Source organism: Lemur catta, chromosome 1, assembly GCF_020740605.2.
Source record: "Lemur catta isolate mLemCat1 chromosome 1, mLemCat1.pri, whole genome shotgun sequence".
NCBI lineage: Eukaryota > Metazoa > Chordata > Mammalia > Primates > Lemuridae > Lemur > Lemur catta.
The window spans coordinates 33699139-33718706 of NC_059128.1; the positions used below are offsets into that span (position 1 = coordinate 33699139).

The window sequence follows — 19568 nt, forward strand, 5'->3', positions numbered from 1 at the left end:
AGTGACAGAATAAGACCCTGTCCCTAAAAAAATAAAATAAAAAACTGGGAATGCTTATGAATTATATTTGCACTTCTTTTCTAAAGACTTGGCCTTGACAAGTATCTGCTTAGATGTCAATTTGTATGGCTTGTAAGTAAAAACTTGGTATATTTTTATCTTTTTACAATGTCCTGTATAATGAATATACACAAGTTGCAAATCAGAGAGGAAAAAAGCTTAGGCTAAACTTCTAAAACTTAACTATAAAAAGGTTATTAAAGAATGAGTCATCTTCTGTAACACAAAACATCAATACTTTAGACAACCTAATTCTGACTGACATCTGAGTGCCAATCAATACTCCCCAAACATACTATAGGGGTCTGGCAACTGATTTCTATTCTTGTATTCTGTAAGAGATAAGGAAGTGCTGAGTGTGGGGACAAGTAGAAAAAAGGAAAGGATTGGTCTTCAGACCTAGCAGAAAAATCTGAAGATGACATCATGAAGTAAAAGACACGTGCCTATTGATGCAGACATGCATGTACATGTTCGGCAGAAAACTCTAAAGATGCTTCCCAAACAGTGATTAGTAGGATTTCTGACATTGTAACTCATTCTCAAAGAGGATTTCCCCCCTTAAACATCAGTCATTGATAATCAGAAAATACAAAAAAAAGAAAGAAAATATGTGATGAATGTAGATATAAAACTCTGAAAAGAAGAAAACACTCAAATCCTCTGAGCCCTGTTAAGGCCCCAACAGTAACCAGAAGGTATTGGAATAGTGATTAAGCCATTTGATTATGTGTGGAAACGTCCTGATCCAAGTTAAATTCAAAGGCCTCTGACGCATACTGTGTTCTAAATGAAAAATCTCGAGCCGGGCAGGCTATGTCTGTCCGCACCGCAGGCAGACGTTCAGAGGTCTGGCCACTTCCTATTTACTTTCAGCTCTCTCGTTACCCCTCTGCATGCGAATATCAAAAATGACAATAAAGAGTGCAGCTACCACTCTTTCAGCTGGTAGTTGATGAGAATTTCTCCAAAAAGAACAGCATGTTTCTGTAGTATTCAAGGTGCTGGGAAAATGGTTTCACATTTCTACAAAAGGGAATTTCTAAAAAAACCAGAGACTGATGAATGTCAAAATAAGGCTAAGCCTCCGGCTCTCTGGAGTGGCAGAGGGGGCACTGGTAGGCAGGTACCCGTGCTGACCACCACTGTTCCGTGATACTGTCGCCCCACACTGTGAGCTGAGGGCAGCAGGGCTCACACCTCTCATAACTTGCCCAAGGCCAAGACGAGCAGAGGTGAAAATGGATTGGGCAATTAGACAATGTCATCTCCTGTCACTTTCTTCTATACTGAAAGAATGACATAGCTCCAAAAGGAGTTTCGTTGGTTTCTTTTTCATTTGTGTTGTTTTATTTTTTATTTATTTATTTATTTTTGACAGGGTCTTGCTTTGTTGCCCGGGCTGGAGTTCAGTGACCCAATCATAGCTCACTGCAGCCTCAAACTCCTGGGCTCAAGCAATCCTCCTGCCTCAGCCTCCTAAGTAGCTGGGACTATAAGCATGCACTACCACATCCAGCGAATTTTCTATTTTTTGTAAAGATGGGGTCTTACTATGTGGCCGAGGCTGGTCTTGAACTCCTGCCCTCAAGTGATCCTCCTGCCTCAGCCTCCCAAAGTGCTAGGATTATAGGTGTGAGCCAATATGCCTGGCCTGTGTTGGTTTTTTTTTAATATTTGAATCCTGTACTGCATGTAAGAACAATCTGCAGATACAGGATGCTGGGTAGATGAAAGAGAGAAAAGCTAGATGTAGGATCACTTTTAACCTTGGGACAATGTTAGTCCAAACTCTGATTATCTCTTTAAGCATCCCTCTATTTCCCTATTAGCAATTTTCCTCCTTTAATATGCATAAAATCTATAAGAAAAGAAAGCACTGGACAACTCATTCACCTTTAAGTGTATATAAGCAAACTTACCTTTCATATCTACAGGGTTCATTGCATTTTAATGGGGAAACTCCTTACTCAGAAATAGTGAACTCCCTAAATTTCAGGCATAGGATTAGGCTCTAGGATTTTCAGCTCTAGGATTATAGAACTTCTGTCCCAACCTTGGAGGGCTGCTGAGAGGACTGAGTTAATCTGGCTGAGGCATCCAATGAACATTAATTGTAATTATATATTAGCATTACCACAGCCTATCAACTAGGAGCATCCTGGATTCAGTTAAGGGTATATTGCCTGTGAAACAATTAGAAGTAGTTATGGCATCATACTTAAATTGACAACAAGATGGTCCATAGCAAGAGAATTGATCATGATAGGCCCAAAACCTACTTTCTTCTAGGCAGTGAACTCTGCTCATTTGGCATTTGCTTGATGGCTTCAGTAAAATATTAGGACGAGAAGCACAGGTGAACAATCTCCTCTGTCATGGCACTAACTTACCGTTCCTACTAAGGGGTACAGAAAACCAGCCCCAACACTGGCACGGATGTCACGAATAGGCAGAACGAAGCCTGTAGGCACGCCTTTTTGCTCTGGGTTGTGAGACAAGGACAAGTGTGTCTTGGCCATGCAGATGGGTAGATTCCCAAAGCCCTGGGGAAAGAAGCAAACAGGTAGGACAAATGAAAAACTGACAATGCAACAAAAAACATCTGGGGATTGTGATTATATAGACTCTCGAATTTATTTGAAACATCTAAACTCCCTTTATAGCCATCTCTACATCATAGTCCTCTGGCTTAGTTATTACATATCAATAAGCAGAATCTCTAGTTTGGAGTAAACATGAGAATAAAACTGGAGATGTTCTCAATATTTTAGTAATATATACTGTATTTTTCTATGGCCTTTCTACACATTCACGTACCACCTGTGGATAATGAAGAACCTGGGAATGGACCACCCACTCCAAACCCAGTGTTCCAGGAGAGAAGGCTGCACCCAGGGAAGTGAAGCAGTGGGTGCTTGGCGGGGCTGGGAGAACTCAGGGATTGCAGCTCCAAGCCCTGCTTTGTCAAGAGCTGAAAGAACAAACCAACCAAACATCTACCTGCTTTGTGTAGACTTCAGCTTTGTGTTGAGCTTCAGGCAGCAATTCAATGTCGTCTGCCCCGTAGATCTTCTGCGCAATGATCCTGATTTTATCCTCAACTGGGAGCTAATACACAAGAAACAGAGAGTGGACATATGTGAGGATGATTAACCAGGACATGGCCACATTCCAGGTCAGAGTCCCCAAAAGGGCCAGATGTTTTTCTATATATTTATAGATATGCAATTAGTTTGATGTTTATTGGGTTAGAAATATTTTCTTTTAATACCAAGCCCCAGCTTTATAAGTGGAAAATGTCCCACAGAGGTGAAGTTATAGATATATATCGATAGATATGTGTATTTACATATAGATGCATACATATATTAATATATATGTTAAGTGAGGTTTTAAATATATATTTATATAAGTATAAATAGATATATGTAAAATCTAAGTGCATCGTAAACAGTATCACTGACTACCCAAGAATAATTTCTTCATAAATAAAAAGCGTATAGATGTTCTAATACTAGAGATCTGCCTTGCCAAACCAGACCTGGGATACTGCTTATGAAATGAGACAACCAATATCTACCCACATAACCCCCAGTTTGTACGAGAGGCAGATGCTCCTGCTGAGGCAGGAGGATCGCTTGAGCCCAGGAGGTTGAGACCAGCCTGAGCAATATGACGAGACCCTGTCTCTACAAAATAAAAAAGATAAATTTAGCCAGGCATGGTAGTGTGCTCCTGTAGTCCCAGCTACTTGGGAGGCTGAGGCAGGAGGATTGCTTGGGCCCAGGACCCTAAGGTTGCAGTAAGCTGTGATGATGCCACTGCACTCTGGCCCGGGCAACAGAGTGAGTCCTTGTCTCACAAACAAAAACAAACAAAAAACCATATTAGGCAAGTTTTATTTTTTGAAAGGAGCAATAAACAATCTATAAAAATAAAATTCCCCTTATTCCAATATTATTTCCCACTATTGTAACTAAATAGTGATATAATTTATACAGGGGCTTAGCATAATGGATATATGAATAAAGTGAATATTTAATAATGGTTTTAATAATGCTACATAGGCTACTTTCAAATGCATCTTATAACTGGAGCTTTTCAAATGCCAAAGCACATTCAGAACTTATGAAGCAAAAGCACTTTGGTGGGGCGGGGGTGATTTAAGACTAGCAGATGCTGAATAAGACAAAAAGTGGCAGCCTCCTGTTTGTCAGAACAGAGAAAAGTTCCAAGTAGAAATGGGTTGTAAAGTCCTTATCAACCTACTCTTCTAGGTCTCCCGCTGGCCTTCAAGAACTGGAGTTTCTGCCTTAGGTGCTATGGATGGGAGCTTGGAGAGTGCGTTTATTAATGCTTTCCATTTATGTACAAATTTGTGTTTATAGCATTTTCTAAAAAGATGATTGATTAAACAGACTTTCAAACTAGTCTGTAAAACCAAAGCTCAACAGGAGAATGTCAATGACAACAGGAGAATGAATGTTAATTACCCACCAGCACGCTGTATCTGCAAGGGACAAGGAGAAACAAGAACACTGAAACCCAAGAGTAATAGTTTTTTCCTTCCAACTTTTTATGGCTATTTTTTAAAGTTTGTGATTATCTTTGAAAAAACAAGCCAAAAACTAGCCTAGAGAATACAAACAGAATTAACTACAACATACATCCCATGTGCTTGACAAAGTTTCCAATTATGGACATACTACTTAATGTCTAATGATATCCTGAAATTTATGGAACACAGAATTAAAAACAAATACAACCCTAACATAAGAACCACCTTTTTCTTTTGAGACAGAGTCTTGCTCTGTTGCCTAGGCTAGAGTGCAGTGGCATCATCATAGCTTACAGCAACCTCAAACTCCTGGGCTCAAGTGATTCTCTTGCCTCAGCCTCCTGAGCAGCTGTGACTACAGGCATGTGCCACCATTCCTGGCTAAATTTTAAATAAATTTAAAGAGATGGGGTCTTGTTATATTACCCAGGCTGGTCTCAACCTTCTGGGCTCAAGCAATCCTCCTGCCTCAAGCTCCCAAAGTGCTGGGATTATAGGTGTGAGTCACCGTGCCTGGCTAGAATAACATTTTTCTGAACAAACTTTATTGTGTCAGAATATGCAGGGCTTCTACTTGGGCCAGATTTAATTTACTCAGTGATGGAAAAAATGATGACGTTTGCTAGAAAACTTTGGTTTTATACCTGAGGTTTTCTCTGAACTTGAGGCAACACTGTAACAGGAAATGAGCTTGGTAGCACACTTCTTTCCTCTGTTATTGAGAATTGACCAGAAAGTTTTGCTGTAGCCCCTTGCCAATTTGCTACAATGTGATTGATGCCTTGAGTTAAAGGCTACAATGAACTACACACTTGCTCTGTATATAACTCTCTCCTCTGCCACCAAAAGGACCTATACCATGAGCCTTTTCAAAAGTCAGGATGTGAACCAACCTCTCCAGGTATTCTAGCCTGGACCCCCTACTCTGTAAGTAAGCAGCAACATGCATGAGAAAAGCTGTCTAGAGCCGAGAGTCCAGGCTGTGGCTGTGTAACTCACCTATGTGGGAATCAAACCACATAAGCTGAAGCATGGAGCTCTAAACAGAGGTTGTCACACAGAAATTTCATTATGTCCTTTTTTTTGGCATACAGCAAGTAACCCACCTGGAGGTCATAAAGGAGTTGGAAGCTGCTGGGTGCCTGTGCTGCTCTCTGGACAGCCTGCGCCAGGGCAAAGGCACCCTTGCCCCCTTCTGCCCAGTGAGTGCACTTCACGGCATCAAAAGCTCCATGCTCTCTGGCAAGGCGGGTGACGAGGTCCAACTCAGCCTCTGTATCCGTCCTGTAAAGGCAGTGCTTCATGTTAAATCATGGAAGATGGCCAGAGCAGACAGAATCTGTCTTCTTTTTGCCATTAAAACTCATGTGAATTATCCACTGATAAATGGACACTAATCAAGAAATACTTCCCGGGTTTGAATCTCAGCTCCACAACTTACAAGAGTGACTTTTGGCCAGTTACATAATCTGTACGTGCCTTGATTTCAACATGGGTAAAATGAGAATAATCATTGTACTTATTTCACAGGGGCACTTATTTCACAGGGATGTCATGAGGCTTAGGTGGTAATACATGGAAAGTATTTGCTTGGAACATTCCCAGAACACCATAAAGGAATCAATAAATATGAGCTTTTAGAAATTTTGCTTCCCAGTCCACTGTGGTGAGGCCATTGTAACAAAGCCCAAAGCAGTACTACGATACCTAAACAACCCACGCAAGTTCTTGCATGAACACTTCCAGCTCAATATGCTCAACTCTTTGTGAAGACAACATCCCACCAGACCTAGTGAAATAATGGAAAGCTGTAGGCCTATGACCTTCTGTTAACACAAAAGGCCTCTAAAGACCAAAAAAGAACATTTAACTTCAGGCTTGGGTGTTTTCCACTTCACCCAGCAGAGAAGGAGGCCCACAGGAGCTGAATCTGACTTCTTGACCCTTGGTGGCTAAGTTGGTGGGTTTGCTGCAATGCATGAGGTTCCTGTCACGTGGCACACTAAACCACAGGCTATAACCAATAGCAGTACCTGAAGGGCAAAATAAAGCTAAAAGTAGTGCTATGCAATCAGCTCCAGGAGACGTTTTCTGACCCTTTTCCACACCGCCCGACCTTTCCTCTTACACGCTACACTTACTTGAACGCATTTACAGCCACTACAACTGGAACTCCAAATATTCTGGCATTTTCAATTTGTTTCTTCAAGTTACTGAAGCCTTTTTCAACCAGCTCCAGGTCCTGTAAAAACAACAGTGAAAGGTCTGTGAGGTCAGAGAGCACAGCTGAAACAGTTGCAAGCTATTCTTAAATGGGAAACTTACTCCTTGAGCCAGTAGCCACTCACTGTCATGACAAGGAAGGGAGCCAGCAAGAGCAAAGGTCCCTGATACATTTCCTACACTGTGGTGCGTGGGTGCCGAAGTAGAGGGCGGCTTTAACTCCAGCCTACGACATTGGAGTGGAGCTGTGCCTGTTCTCCAGCTGTCTTGAAAACATGAGAGCTGGCATATTTGCTGTCATTACGCCATATGTAATAGCTTATCTGCTGTTCAAAGGGTACTAGTTGCCTCTACCCAAATTACATTTACAATCTACGTGTTCATAGAGTTTATGTATGCATAGGGTACAATGATACAAACTGACACTGCTCAGTAGATCACAGACCCTTCCATCAGATGACAGAGCCTAGCACAGTGCCTGGCACAAAAGAGGCAATTCATTATACGACTACCATAATTACTGCCAGGAAACATGAAGTAATCAGTGATGCTTTCAAAGGTTTTAATGAACTCAACCATGAACTTTCACTAGGGCCAATAGATAAGATAAATGCTACCTTTAAAAACCAAAACTATGAAATCTAAAGGGAAGTAATTAAGGAAACATACCTTTAAGTATGTTTACTACAGCAGTGCTTGCAGCATTGGAAAATTACAAATACAGACCTCCTTCAATAGGGGACTAGGCCAATGAATTGATATATACACTCAATAAATATTTATCATGCAGATGTTATGAAAGTGAGACCCATCTGTGTTAACATGGAACCTGTCCAAGATGGACTAAAGCTGCAAAACTATGGAGAGCTTAATTAATTCCATTTTTGGACAAACACAAAAACACGTGTGTATAATTAATGAAATTTTTTTAAATGTTGAGAAATATGCCCAAACTGTTAAGGGGATGCAACTCACATACATTATATCCTTGTAATGTTTAATTTTGTTTTTTCTTTTTGGCTGGGCATGGTGGCTCACACCTATAATCCTAGCACTCTGGGAGGCTAAGGCAGGAGGATCGCTTGAGGTCAGGTGTTCAAGACCAGCATGAGCAAAAGCAAGACCCTGTCTCTATTAAAAATAGAAAAAATTAGCCGGGCATGGTGGCAAGTGCCTGTAGTCTCAGCTACTTGGGAGGCTGAGGCAGGAGGATCTCTTAAGCCTAGGAGTTTGAGGTTGCAGTAAGCTAGGCTGATGGCACTGCACTTTACTCAGGGCCACAGAGCAAGACTCTGTCTAAAAAAAAATATATATATATGTATATTTTTTACAAAAGGTATGTTACTACTATAAACCTAAAAATATGTTAAGTATTTTTAATAAAAATATAATAGTCTTCTATAAAAATACATATACTGGATCATGAGCAAAACCCAGCAGTAATAGTACATGGTTTGTGCATCCCCAAAACAGCAAAAAAGTAGGTAGAATAAAGGTCCAAAACTACTAGGATCATTATAAATGTGACTTATCTTTTTTTTTCCTTTTAATAATTGAAAACTAAGATTAGAATTTATTTGATATTCTAAAGCACACTGCTAATTCTTTACCTCTAGTCACATGAAAACCAATTAATATGTAAGACTGATTGAGAACAGTTTTAAATAAGTAGAATTTCTTAAATGAAGACACCAGCTGGGCCAGCTAGGGGCAGTCACTGTAATTAGACACAGGAAAGGCTGTGGGGTGGCAGGAGGGCCAGAACTGTGAATTCCCCTCCCACGCGTGAATCACACAAATGGCCATAAAAGGCAACTCTTAACTCAGAGGACAGGCAGACTCAAGGCACTGACAATTTTTTTCTAGCAAATTTTGAAACACTTCATTTGGGGCCTGCACGGTGACCCTGTATTGCTTGATAATTTAAAAGCTTTAGGAAAAGGCTGAAAAATTGAATTAACAGTGACAGCAGCTGACCTTATTATCTTATCTGAGGGCCTGTCTCTCATGTAACCACCCCTAACTGGCTCTAGAGATATTTCTTTGATGGTAAATGATATAAATATAAAAGGTTTGAGTTCACAATTGTTCTTTGGGCTCCTGTGTGATGCTATAAAGCAAATCAGTTTACAAAAGCTTTGCCTAGAAAAACAACCAGGATTCTGACCATATCTTGGCACTTTAATATGTATTTAAATCTGCATAGGAAAAGACATTTCAAAAAAGGTCCCTACTCGCTTCTAATTTCAATGGCATTTGGGACTCACCCAGCCAATGCAGGGAAGATAATAGAAGGAAACTTCCATTGGTTGAGGGCAGGGTTTCTCAACCTGACCGCTCGTCACATTTTGAGCTGGATAATTCTTTGCTGTGGGGTGTTGTCCTGTGCATTGTAGGATGTTTAAACAGCTTCCCTGGCTTCTGCCCACTGGATGCTAGGAGTACTCCCCACCTCCAATTATAACCATCAAAAATGTCTGTAGATATTGCCAAATGTCCCCTAGGGGTAAAATCACCCCCACTGAGAAGCAACCACTGGTCTCAGGCAGTGGCTTGCTGACATCCTGTGTAGGGCAGTTCTGCTTTGTGAGGCAAGTCCTCCCTATTCACTCATTTAATACCATCTTCAGCACACTGCAGGCCTCTTGCCACCCTGCACTCCCAGGAGCAACCCTGGGTCACACTGACTCCCCCATTCATTTCCATGTGGGCCAGGTGGAGAAATGTTGATTCAGGTGTGGTGCTTTCTAGGACAAGTAATTAGCAATAGTCAAAGTTACCTCCTCTATGTAAGCCTTGGGAAGAGGCAATCCTGCAGTGACCTGGAAGAAAGGGAAACAGTCAGAGGCATTTCCTATTTACAATTTAGATTCTGGTTTAAAGTGATACTGTCCTGTGTTTTAAAGGCAAGAGTCCACATGCTTGGGGGGATATATAGTAGTATAAGGACTAAGGGCATGTGACCAGCCATACAGCACAGAACAAAAACTGCTTTGAGCAAAACGGGAGCCCTCTGTGCCCTGAATGAAGGAGGTGAGAAGGGCGAGATCTATGGCAGGACAAGTAGAAAGGGATGTGCTCTAGGCAGGGGCAATGACTCAGCAAGTGAAGGACACCTCAGTGAGGGTGGAGGTAAGGGGAGTGTGGGGGAAAGGGCACTTGTCAGCCCTGCAAGTTGCCCTGAAATGTCTGTCGATGGAGTCTGTGATGAACCCTGCAATGGTTTCATGAGCTGGTCCAGAGCACCAACCCATGTCTTGGTGGAGCCGAACTGTGGTGCAGGACCCATATGAACAAGCAGGGAAAAAAAGATGCAAAGGGTTTTCTTCCTCTGTCATAGAGTACATTAAAGGTGCCCACACACTTGAGCAATGAGCTCACGGCATGGAGGTGCCTGGTGCCCCCATCCTGACCTGTGCAGTGGCTCAGCTCTGCTGCATCCACAGGGATGAGCAAGGGGGTGAAGGTGCAGGGTCCAGGGACCCACTGTGGGTAGTGGATTGAGAAGCCTCCAGCTTGGTCCTTTCCCATTCCTCAGGGAGACCATGGTGCTCTAACATCAGAAGGGGCCACCTGGAGGCAGGGCAGGAAGCAGGGACCTTACAGGTAGCTTCCTGGTGACAAGAGCAGCAGGTTTGGCTCCTTGACAGAGCTATATGTGCAGAGCCCTCCTCTCAGTGCTGTCCAGGCTCAGAGCCCAGCATTGTTACCTTTTAGACCATGAGGCCAGAAGAAAGGAAGGAAAGGAGGTACAATGGCATTGGGGCGAGTGAGGGGCTGCAAGAGGGAGAAATGTTGGTTATAACCAGGAAGAAAAAGGGAGTCTGTCCTGCACTACTAGCAGAAACAGGTGTCCTGGGCTGGCAGCACCTTAGGTGTCTCTGGGGCAACTAAGACTGGAAAGGTGTGTTGGGGTTGTTATGGCAACGTTCTCAAGTGTGGCCTGGAGACCTAATCCTTTCAGAAGGTCCACGAGGTCCAAACTATTTCCATAAGATTCCATGAGATCAATAGCCCTTTTCGTTCTCATTCTCTCATGGAATGTACAATGGACTTTCCCAAAGGTTATGTGACAAGTGATGTCACAACAGATCAAATGCAAAAGATGAGAATCCACCTGTCTTCAATTAAGTCAGACACAGAGGAGATCTGAAAAAAATGTACAATGCCTAAATTTTGTCTTAGAAAATACAGTAAATTTTCATTAAAAAAAATGCTCTTTATGTTAACTTGTAACTGTTTGATTTCTAACATAGTAAATATCAATAGCTCTAACTTACATAAACAAAAACTCTTTTAGGCCCTCAATCATTTTTAAGACTATAAAGAGGTCTGAGGCCACTTGAGAACTGCTATAATAGGACAACCCCTGATCATTACACTAAGAAATAGCGATTTGATTCTGTAGGTGAGGGAGGTCTTATTTCCTCTACAAAACAAGCTCCGGGAGGATACGAATTTAATACTTTTTCAAATGATTTCTGAAAACTAACACCATGTCTTTACATGCAGGTGCTGAAGATAAGCTATTAAAAGTGCAATTTCTAAGCAGTAGGAATTCAGGAAAATACAAAGTTCAGGCTGGCCTTGAAGATAAGCTAGTCCCCACCTCTGGGTCTTTCTATTACCCAAATCTACCATTCTCCTTCTCCTCCCTCCCACTCCAGGCTGTTGGTGGCCCTGTCGAGCAGGGGCTGACCTCTGTCTCAGCTAAATGGGTTGGTTGGCTGGCTGCCCGTGTCACTATTTAGAAGGAAAATGGAATTCAGATTTAAAAAGAGTCTGAACATCAAGGAGTTTTTTTGTGGGTATAGCCAACCACATGTCCTTGGAGGGGCTTATTATCAGATGTTCTTCTCAGAAAGGTAGGCCATGAAGCCAGTTTTGCCCTCTTAACATGCCAAGAGCTGACAGTGCCTATGAGTGATAAGGCAGCCGACACAAGAGCTGTCAACCCTCCCTTGCTTTTGGCACCCTATTAATCATGAGGATAAGAGCAGCTTACTGAAGAAACAGACACAGTCATCCAACTTCCTTTCAGCCTTCAGAACATTCCTGATTATCAGACTCCTCAACCCTTGATACTCACCGTGGGGCCGCCCCCGTGCATTTTAAGAGCCCTGATAGTGGCAACGAGCACCACCACGTGAGGGCGGAGGCCAGAGTACCGGCATTTGATGTCAAAAAACTTTTCCATTCCAATGTCTGCTCCAAATCCAGCTTCAGTCACTGTAAGTAAGGAGAAAAGCAACTGTAAAAATGCCATTCCAACTCCCCTGATGTTAAAAGAAACATATAGTCTATTCTCTGACTTTGCAAAAAATACTCACCTACAAACCCCTCTGGGCCTACAAGCTTGAGTGCAACCCGGTCTGCAATGATAGAGGAATTGCCATGTGCGATGTTGGCAAACGGGCCGGCATGGACGAACACTGGAGTGCCCTGTGGAAACCAGGACGCATGAGTGAAGCTGCCAATCCCGCTTCAAAATGGATCATACGGCCAAGGGTGTGGAATTTAGTTAGGATCCAAACAAAAAAGACCTCCCAGTGGGAAAATACAAAGCCATCTCTTATTTCAGTAATGCTCCAGTCACAACTGTGAGAAAGAATGGGAAGGAGACGAGCTGGTGGAGAAGGTCCCCAACTGCCCAAGGGAAGTGTGCCTGTAACCACTCTGCTCACCTCTAACGTCTGCATGAGATTAGGCTTGATCGCATCCTTCATAAGCACTGTCAATGCGCCACTCACCCCCTGCGAAACAAATGCATGAAGTGTCAGCTCCTACCAGCCAAAAATGAACCTTCTGAACCAATATTCAACATACTATAGGTCTTCCCTTTTTAGCCATGTTGGACCAATTAGTACTTTAACCTGAACTGGACCATCCATTCATTTTTTTCCCCTGGATATACTACGAAATTACCAGCTATTTTAAGCAGGGAGAACAGATAGAAGGAAAATGACATTCACATGCAATTTTGGGAAAAACATGTAACTCCCGAAACAAGCATCTCAATCAAGCTCTGAGCTGGCTGATGCAGGAAATCCATTTTAGACTAGTTTAGAGCCTGGAAGTGCTAGCTCCTAAAGTATTGATTTATTTGTAACTTTGGTAGATGGGAAGAAATGGCTATAAACCAAATTTAGTATGTGTTTCCTATGGCCGAAAATGAAATATAACCCAGGAGTTCAATATCAACTCTTAAATTACCTAGGACTTGCAGTCTATTACTGGAGTACACCACCATACTCACTCTGAAGCACTTTTTACACATTAATAATTGTCTTACAATTAGCAAAATAAGATTGAATCTATGGGTTAATTGCAACATCTTAAGTAGAGCATAACTGCTGTTATCAATAACTGCTGGCAGACCCCAGGACAGACGCAGGTGTCATCAAGCCTGGCGAGCCCAGGTACACACCAGATCTTCGGCACTGACGGGCTCCCCTTTCTTGCTGGACGCCACCACCATTTTGCCCAGTCTCTCTCTCATGTCTTCTAGAGAACTGGTGAGGGCCAGGACAGCCATGATTTCACTGGCCACTGAGATATCAAACTGGGCCTGTGGGAAGGGAACAGAGTCAGTAGCAAAAACTTCCTGTTCAACCAGAAGCATGAAGGGATTAAAAGGTAATCCTTTCTTGTATATGAGGCTTAAACAAATAGCTTAAAAGGATGGAACAGCAGAATACCATACAAAATACTTAATGAAAATAATCTACTAGTAGCAAAATTTATAACTAATTACTCCAAGACCTTGAGTAATAAATTTTCTTTTGATGATTTTTATCAGGCAGCCCTCAGAATCACAGCAGAGTCACAGAGACTCTCAGTCAATTTTTTTCTTTTTCTTTTTTCTTTTTTTTAAGATGAGATCTCTACTATGTTGCCCAGGCTGGACTTGAACTCCTGGGCTCAATCCTCCTGCCTCAGCCTCCAGAGTAGCTGGGACTACAGGTGTGCACCACTGTGCAATTTTAAAAAACAAATGTTCTAGTAGGACCAATAAGCTATTGTTTTATCCCCGTGAAGGAAGCTTGTAATCCTGTGGTTAGGGTTTCCCTAACACACAAGACAACATGCGGATGCTCTTACATCGACGAGACACACTGCAAGATAGCCACAAAAAAAGAAGCAATTTTAATCAATTCATATGCAAGGATATTCACTTGGGACTCTCCACCTCCAGGAAAAAATGCTGAGGGAAAAACACACAGGTGACACATGGGATTTATTGCAAAAGCTGTCAGGAGTGCTCAATACCACACACCTACTCACTTCCATTTTAAAAGGGAGAAGGCAGAACAACACCTGGCAGTACCAGTCGTATGGGAGAGGATGGAGGAGGACAGAAGCAGCAAAATCTAGCTCATGTGAACTGATTTACTTGGAAAGGAACAAACAGTTACCGTCCGTGTATGCCCTTTCTCCGTTGGAGCCTGTCCAATTGTGATCTTCCGCAGGAATCTATCATTGGTATCCAACACTACAGCAGGAAGGCAAGATCCAGAACAATTTTTAGTAAAAGGACCATAAACTTCAAGGAAGCCTCAGAGCTTTAAAGTAACTAGTGTAATTTAATTATTGTCTATCAATATTTGATTTCAAAATTGATGGCTGGAATATGGGTTAAAGTTAAGAAATGTTATTCAAAGACCAAATATACAAGAATTATTTTTAAAGCAAAGGACTGTGGAGTGGCTTGGTCTTATTCCATCTAGAGAATTCAAACAATTAACTAGAAATCTGGAATCTATTTTAAAGCATCCTCCATATTATAAGAAAAACAGAGCAGCCTGCATTTTTTCAAAAGCCCAAGGTTTATGTTGTTGTTCTGTGGGATGATGACTCATTGACCATCCACCACCCTGAGAAACACAGGAGCCACAAACTCAGGGCAAGTGCAAATCCTTTTTGAAATACACTGGGTGACAGGCCCGGTCTTTCCTTTAGCACACTTACAAGAAATAATTCCTATTCTGATGACAGAATATTTATCCAATTCTATAACCTTGGAAAATGTGGCAAAGATCAACCAATTGACCAATTAATCAATCCTAATCCCACCTCCCAGGACTAACTACTGCTAACGTTTAACTGTATTCTCAATTTTGGTTTTTGTATGTGTAGTATAACAGGAAATATATTTGATCTTTGTCCTGGGTTTGAGGCACAAGGTTCATAGAGCCCCTGGAATTTTAAGAGTGATAGGAGTGTCTTGTTATTTATAACAAACCCCTTCTGATTACCCCTGAGCCCCCCAGATAGCCTCAGGAGGGGCCTGGTCCCCCGAAAGGCCAAGTGATTAGAGGGTTGGCATGTTCAGTCCCACCCACCAACCTCCAGGTTGGGGATTAGGGGATGGAGATTAAGTTCTATATAAACTCTTGAATAGCAAGATTTGAGAGCTTCTAGGGTGGCAAACACATCAAGGTGCTGGGAGAGTGATGCCCCCGTGCAGCTCTTCTATCTGGCTGCTCCTGAGTTGTATCCTTTTTTTTTGTTTTTGTTTTTGTTTTTTGTTCTTTTCACGTGTCCTGGTTCCACAGAACTGAGTTGTATCCTTTATAGTAAACGATAAATATAAGTAAAGTGTTTCCCTGAGTTTTAGAAGCCATTTTAGCAAATGATTGAACCTGAAGAGGGGGTCAAGGGAACTTCCAATTTATAGCCAGTTGGTCAGATGCACAGATGACAACCTGGACTTTCAATCTGTATCTGAAGTGGGGGGGAGTCTTGCGGGACTGAGCCCTTAACCCATGGGATCTGCTCTAGATAGTCAGTGGCAGAATTGAGTTAAATTGTAGTACACCCTGTTAGTATCCATTGGAGAAATGATGTGAATTGTTGTGGGAGAAAAAAACCTACGTATCTGGTGTCAGAAGTGAAGTACTGAGAGTAATGTGAGTACGGAGAAAAAATAAGTTTCCATTTCGTATAAAATGCCAAACAATAACAATAAAACACAAAATGAGCAACAACAAAAACCAGTTCATACTCTAAATGAGTCAAAGAGGAGAAGCATTTTTAAGGCACTTGATAACATGCCAAATTATTTTCTATAATGACTATGATAACTTATACACCAAAAGCACTGTCTCATATAGCACTGAGACACACCCCCCACACATAAGTGACAGATATAATGTGCTATTAGAGCCAACTCCTATTTTTCAAAACAAGAAAGTGTCAAATTCCTTGTAACTAATTTTTCTGTAAAAAATAGCCACTCAGTAGGTATGATCCATTTTTTCCTTGTCTGCTTCTACATTCTTAGAAAGCAAGAATTAGACACACAGCAAAAATAAAAAAGTAAATGGGATACTAAATTTTCAAAATGTATCTTTAGCTTATTCCTTATAAAATATAAATTTGTCTAAAGCCACTGAAGCAAAGGAAGAGAAATACCAGTGTGGATTTAGATATTAAGAGTGTCAAGTTAAAAATGCCATTAGCTAACATTACTGAGCCAATGAAAATCATAAAAAGTCAATAAATTGACCTTTAGCTGCATTCTGCATAATTAGGTGAAAATTCCTTCTCAGCAGTTAACATAGGATGGAAGGATGCACTGTTGGTACAAAATAAAATTCTAAGCCATGCTAGCTGTACATAGAGAAAAGTAACATCTAGTAGTGAAGCCAGGCTACTCACTAAATTGCTAAGTATTTAAACCTTAAAGGCTACCTGGTTTCTTATAGGAAAATTCAATTAAATGAGGTTGAAAAGTGATTAGGCAAGCTAGAGAGCTACAGGACAAAGCAAGTCACTTATGCCAGACAAGAGTTCTGAGAATAAAGGTCACACATGATTCAAGTGATTAAACATAATTTCTCTACTTCATGACAGCAAAACCTTTGCATAAAATGAAACTTGTAAAATGTTATTTTTGGTTTATGCATGAACTTCCTTGAAACCACCCTCATTTCAATCCACACTGAATAGCCAGCAAAATGCTCAACCAATCTAACAAAGGGGTATTTGATTATAGCTTAGAAGGAGAAAAACCAATAGATGTAGCAAGAAAAACAAATACAGTCACCATAATGGTTATGCCTTAACCGTAAAAATACCAACACACAAACTTCTGGACCTCACATTTTAACAACTCTTCTGGAGAGTGTGGGATGTGCAGTATAACGACAACAAAAGGGGCAAATACTGCTCCGGTACCTCTTTGCCAAGTTATGGTTTCTGGATCAATATCCAATCTTGCAAATCTGCTTATCTCTTCATCTGTCAGTGTGGTTGGGTCAGTCTTTTCAATACCTAGTCTCTGAAGGGCAGGAAAATAAGATAAAACAAACAGAAGCGTAATAAATTAATAAAATTTTTTTGACCTCTATCTTGAGATAGGATCTCGTCTAGGAAATGCAAACCATCCTGAACTCAGAAGGGAAAATTCTGATCTCTTTGGCTAAACTTGGGGGTTATTCTATATTGCCAACTAAAAAAAGACAACAGAGAAAATTATCTTCAAATATGTTGAGTTTACCCAGAAATGAGAAATGAAGGTTATAAGTCGGAATGCTACAAGTGCACCCAGTAAGGGAAGGATCAAGGGAGAGGTTCATATAAGCTGCTTAGAAACAGAGTTCATTGGTTCCAGATGCTCAAAGCCAAGGTTGTCAACAGTTCATTGGTGGCCATGCCATTACTGGGCAAGCGTCTTTTCAAGAGTACCTTATCTGAATTACCATAGTCCTAAATGTCTAGTGACATTGTGCCTTGTCATAGAAACATACATATACATGTGAAATGTGCAAGCCATGCAAAGCAGAACATATGTTAAGGATGTGAAGGGATTTCTTGTGGTGTTTTAGAAAGTCCTTGGAAAAAGTTCTTATCTCTGACATTTAAGCATGAAACTCCTTTCCTTCGTGCATTCCCAGCCCTATTTTGTCTGGGTCTGACAAAAGTGATTTCATCCTGGCATCTGCAACCTTCACACTTCTCACATATGTACAAAGGCATTATGAACATGTTTGTTCCTATAACTGAGCACCAGAGGCATTTCCTTAAACCTAGACCTAAACAATCATAGTGATCAAGAACTGTTGTAAGACACATACACACTTCCTAATTCACCAAACCCAAGTATATTGAAAGGGGAAATAATATGCAAAGTTTTTTCAATCACATAATCAAGAAGCCCAATGCAAATGAAATTTCAGGAAGGGCAGAAACAAATATCAATAAAAGTCCATGTAAATCACTTTTACATGCTTTTTATGTAGCACTATTTACTTTCCCCCGACTTCTTACTGTTCCAAAAGGCAAAAAAAGGTTTTTATTTTCCTCCTTACAGAATTTGGAAATTTTATATATTTACAGTGTATACCCAGGTCACATCCTGAAATGGAAAATGCTTACAAAATGTATTCCCCTTTTATTCTGACTCATGGTAGCTGTGAGTGGGCCCACAAGCCCCCACTCTTTCCCATAGTTCCTTTCCTGTGCCATGAGGACCTATTTTGAAACTTCAGATCTTGTTTCCCGGGTTTGCCACTCGCTGGCTTGTGAAATAGCTTCACAAACCCAGAACCTGACCTTGTTTACAGAAGCCAGCAAAATCCTTAGTTGCTATGCTAAGAACCTGCTGTTGATGATTCCTTCTTGACTGAGCATCACGGGGCAGCCTGTAATAACATTGTGCAACAGAGGATACCCGGGGACACAGGAACAGGAGCCGTAGGTTCTAGTTCTCACCCTGCAAGGGGTCCTGCAGTTGGGCAAGTCTATTGACTTAGAATCCAAGAGCTTTTTAAAGGATCATTTTGTCCAGCCTCTCCCCACATCCTACAGAAAGTTCCCTTAGCAAAAGTAATAGAAGTTGCCTGCTCTTTCCATGGTATCTTGCTGCCTTGCAGAACACAACTCTGTTGTAAAATAGAGGAACAGCCAATTTACCTGATGCATAGGATTTTGGGGGTGTATGAGGATAAAATATGCTAAGGAATACCAAACTGCTTAAAAGTTAGTTGTTCGCAATGGTCCAGAAAAAAATTCATATATATAAATAGTGACAACTGTAAAGCAAGTAGAGCAAAATGTAAACAACAAAATACATCTGGGTCAAGGGAAGCATCAAAATACAAAATTGCAAAAAATTAAAAATAAAGTGAGCAGAACTATTGTTGACAATAAACAACATATACCATTTATTGAATGCTTATATGTACCATGCTGTCTAAAGAACATAGATACAAAATTTCCTTCCTTACTTCTTCAGTAAAGTAATATATGAATATATTTTTGAATTTTATTTTTAAAAGTCCCTTATGCTATTTATAGTCACACTCTCCCTTGATCCATAACACTTGGCATCCACTGATCTGTTCCCCATCGTTATATTTGCATCTTATTAGGAATGTCATACAGATGGAAGCATACCGCATGCAACCTTTTGAAACAGGCTTCTTTCACTCAGCATGCCTTCGATATTCATCCAAGTTGTTGTGTGTATCAATAGCTTATTTCTTTTTATTACATGGATGTAGCACCATTTATCCATTCACAATTCCCAGTTTCTGGAGACTGGTAACATAGCTGCTAAAAGCATTCACGTGCAGGTTTTTGTGTGAAGACAAGTTTTCATTTCTCTTGGGTAAATATGTATTAATAGGAGTGGGACTTACAGATCAGGTGGTATAGTATATGCTTAATGACTATATATCTGTTACAGAAATTCAAATAAAATATGGAAGTCACCACTCTT

General features: G+C 41.0%; 2 protein-coding genes across 4 annotated transcripts in view; one reads left to right on the top strand and one right to left on the bottom strand.

The window, feature by feature from the left end:
* The window catches only part of ZBTB25 (zinc finger and BTB domain containing 25), an 81931-nt gene that overhangs the window by 46714 nt on the left and 15649 nt on the right, over positions 1-19568 (top strand). The gene's annotated exons all lie outside the window — the stretch shown is intronic.
* The window catches only part of MTHFD1 (methylenetetrahydrofolate dehydrogenase, cyclohydrolase and formyltetrahydrofolate synthetase 1), a 57761-nt gene that overhangs the window by 2281 nt on the left and 35912 nt on the right, over positions 1-19568 (bottom strand). For both annotated transcript variants that reach the window (XM_045565818.1, XM_045565823.1), the window contains 11 exons: positions 17024-17126; positions 14260-14336; positions 13272-13412; positions 12529-12597; positions 12175-12286; positions 11934-12073; positions 9625-9666; positions 6763-6863; positions 5728-5905; positions 3064-3171; positions 2454-2606 (listed from right to left, as the gene is read on the bottom strand). In XM_045565818.1, the coding sequence (XP_045421774.1) occupies positions 2454-2606; positions 3064-3171; positions 5728-5905; positions 6763-6863; positions 9625-9666; positions 11934-12073; positions 12175-12286; positions 12529-12597; positions 13272-13412; positions 14260-14336; positions 17024-17126 (1224 nt within the window). The remainder of the gene's footprint in view (positions 1-2453; positions 2607-3063; positions 3172-5727; positions 5906-6762; positions 6864-9624; positions 9667-11933; positions 12074-12174; positions 12287-12528; positions 12598-13271; positions 13413-14259; positions 14337-17023; positions 17127-19568) is intronic.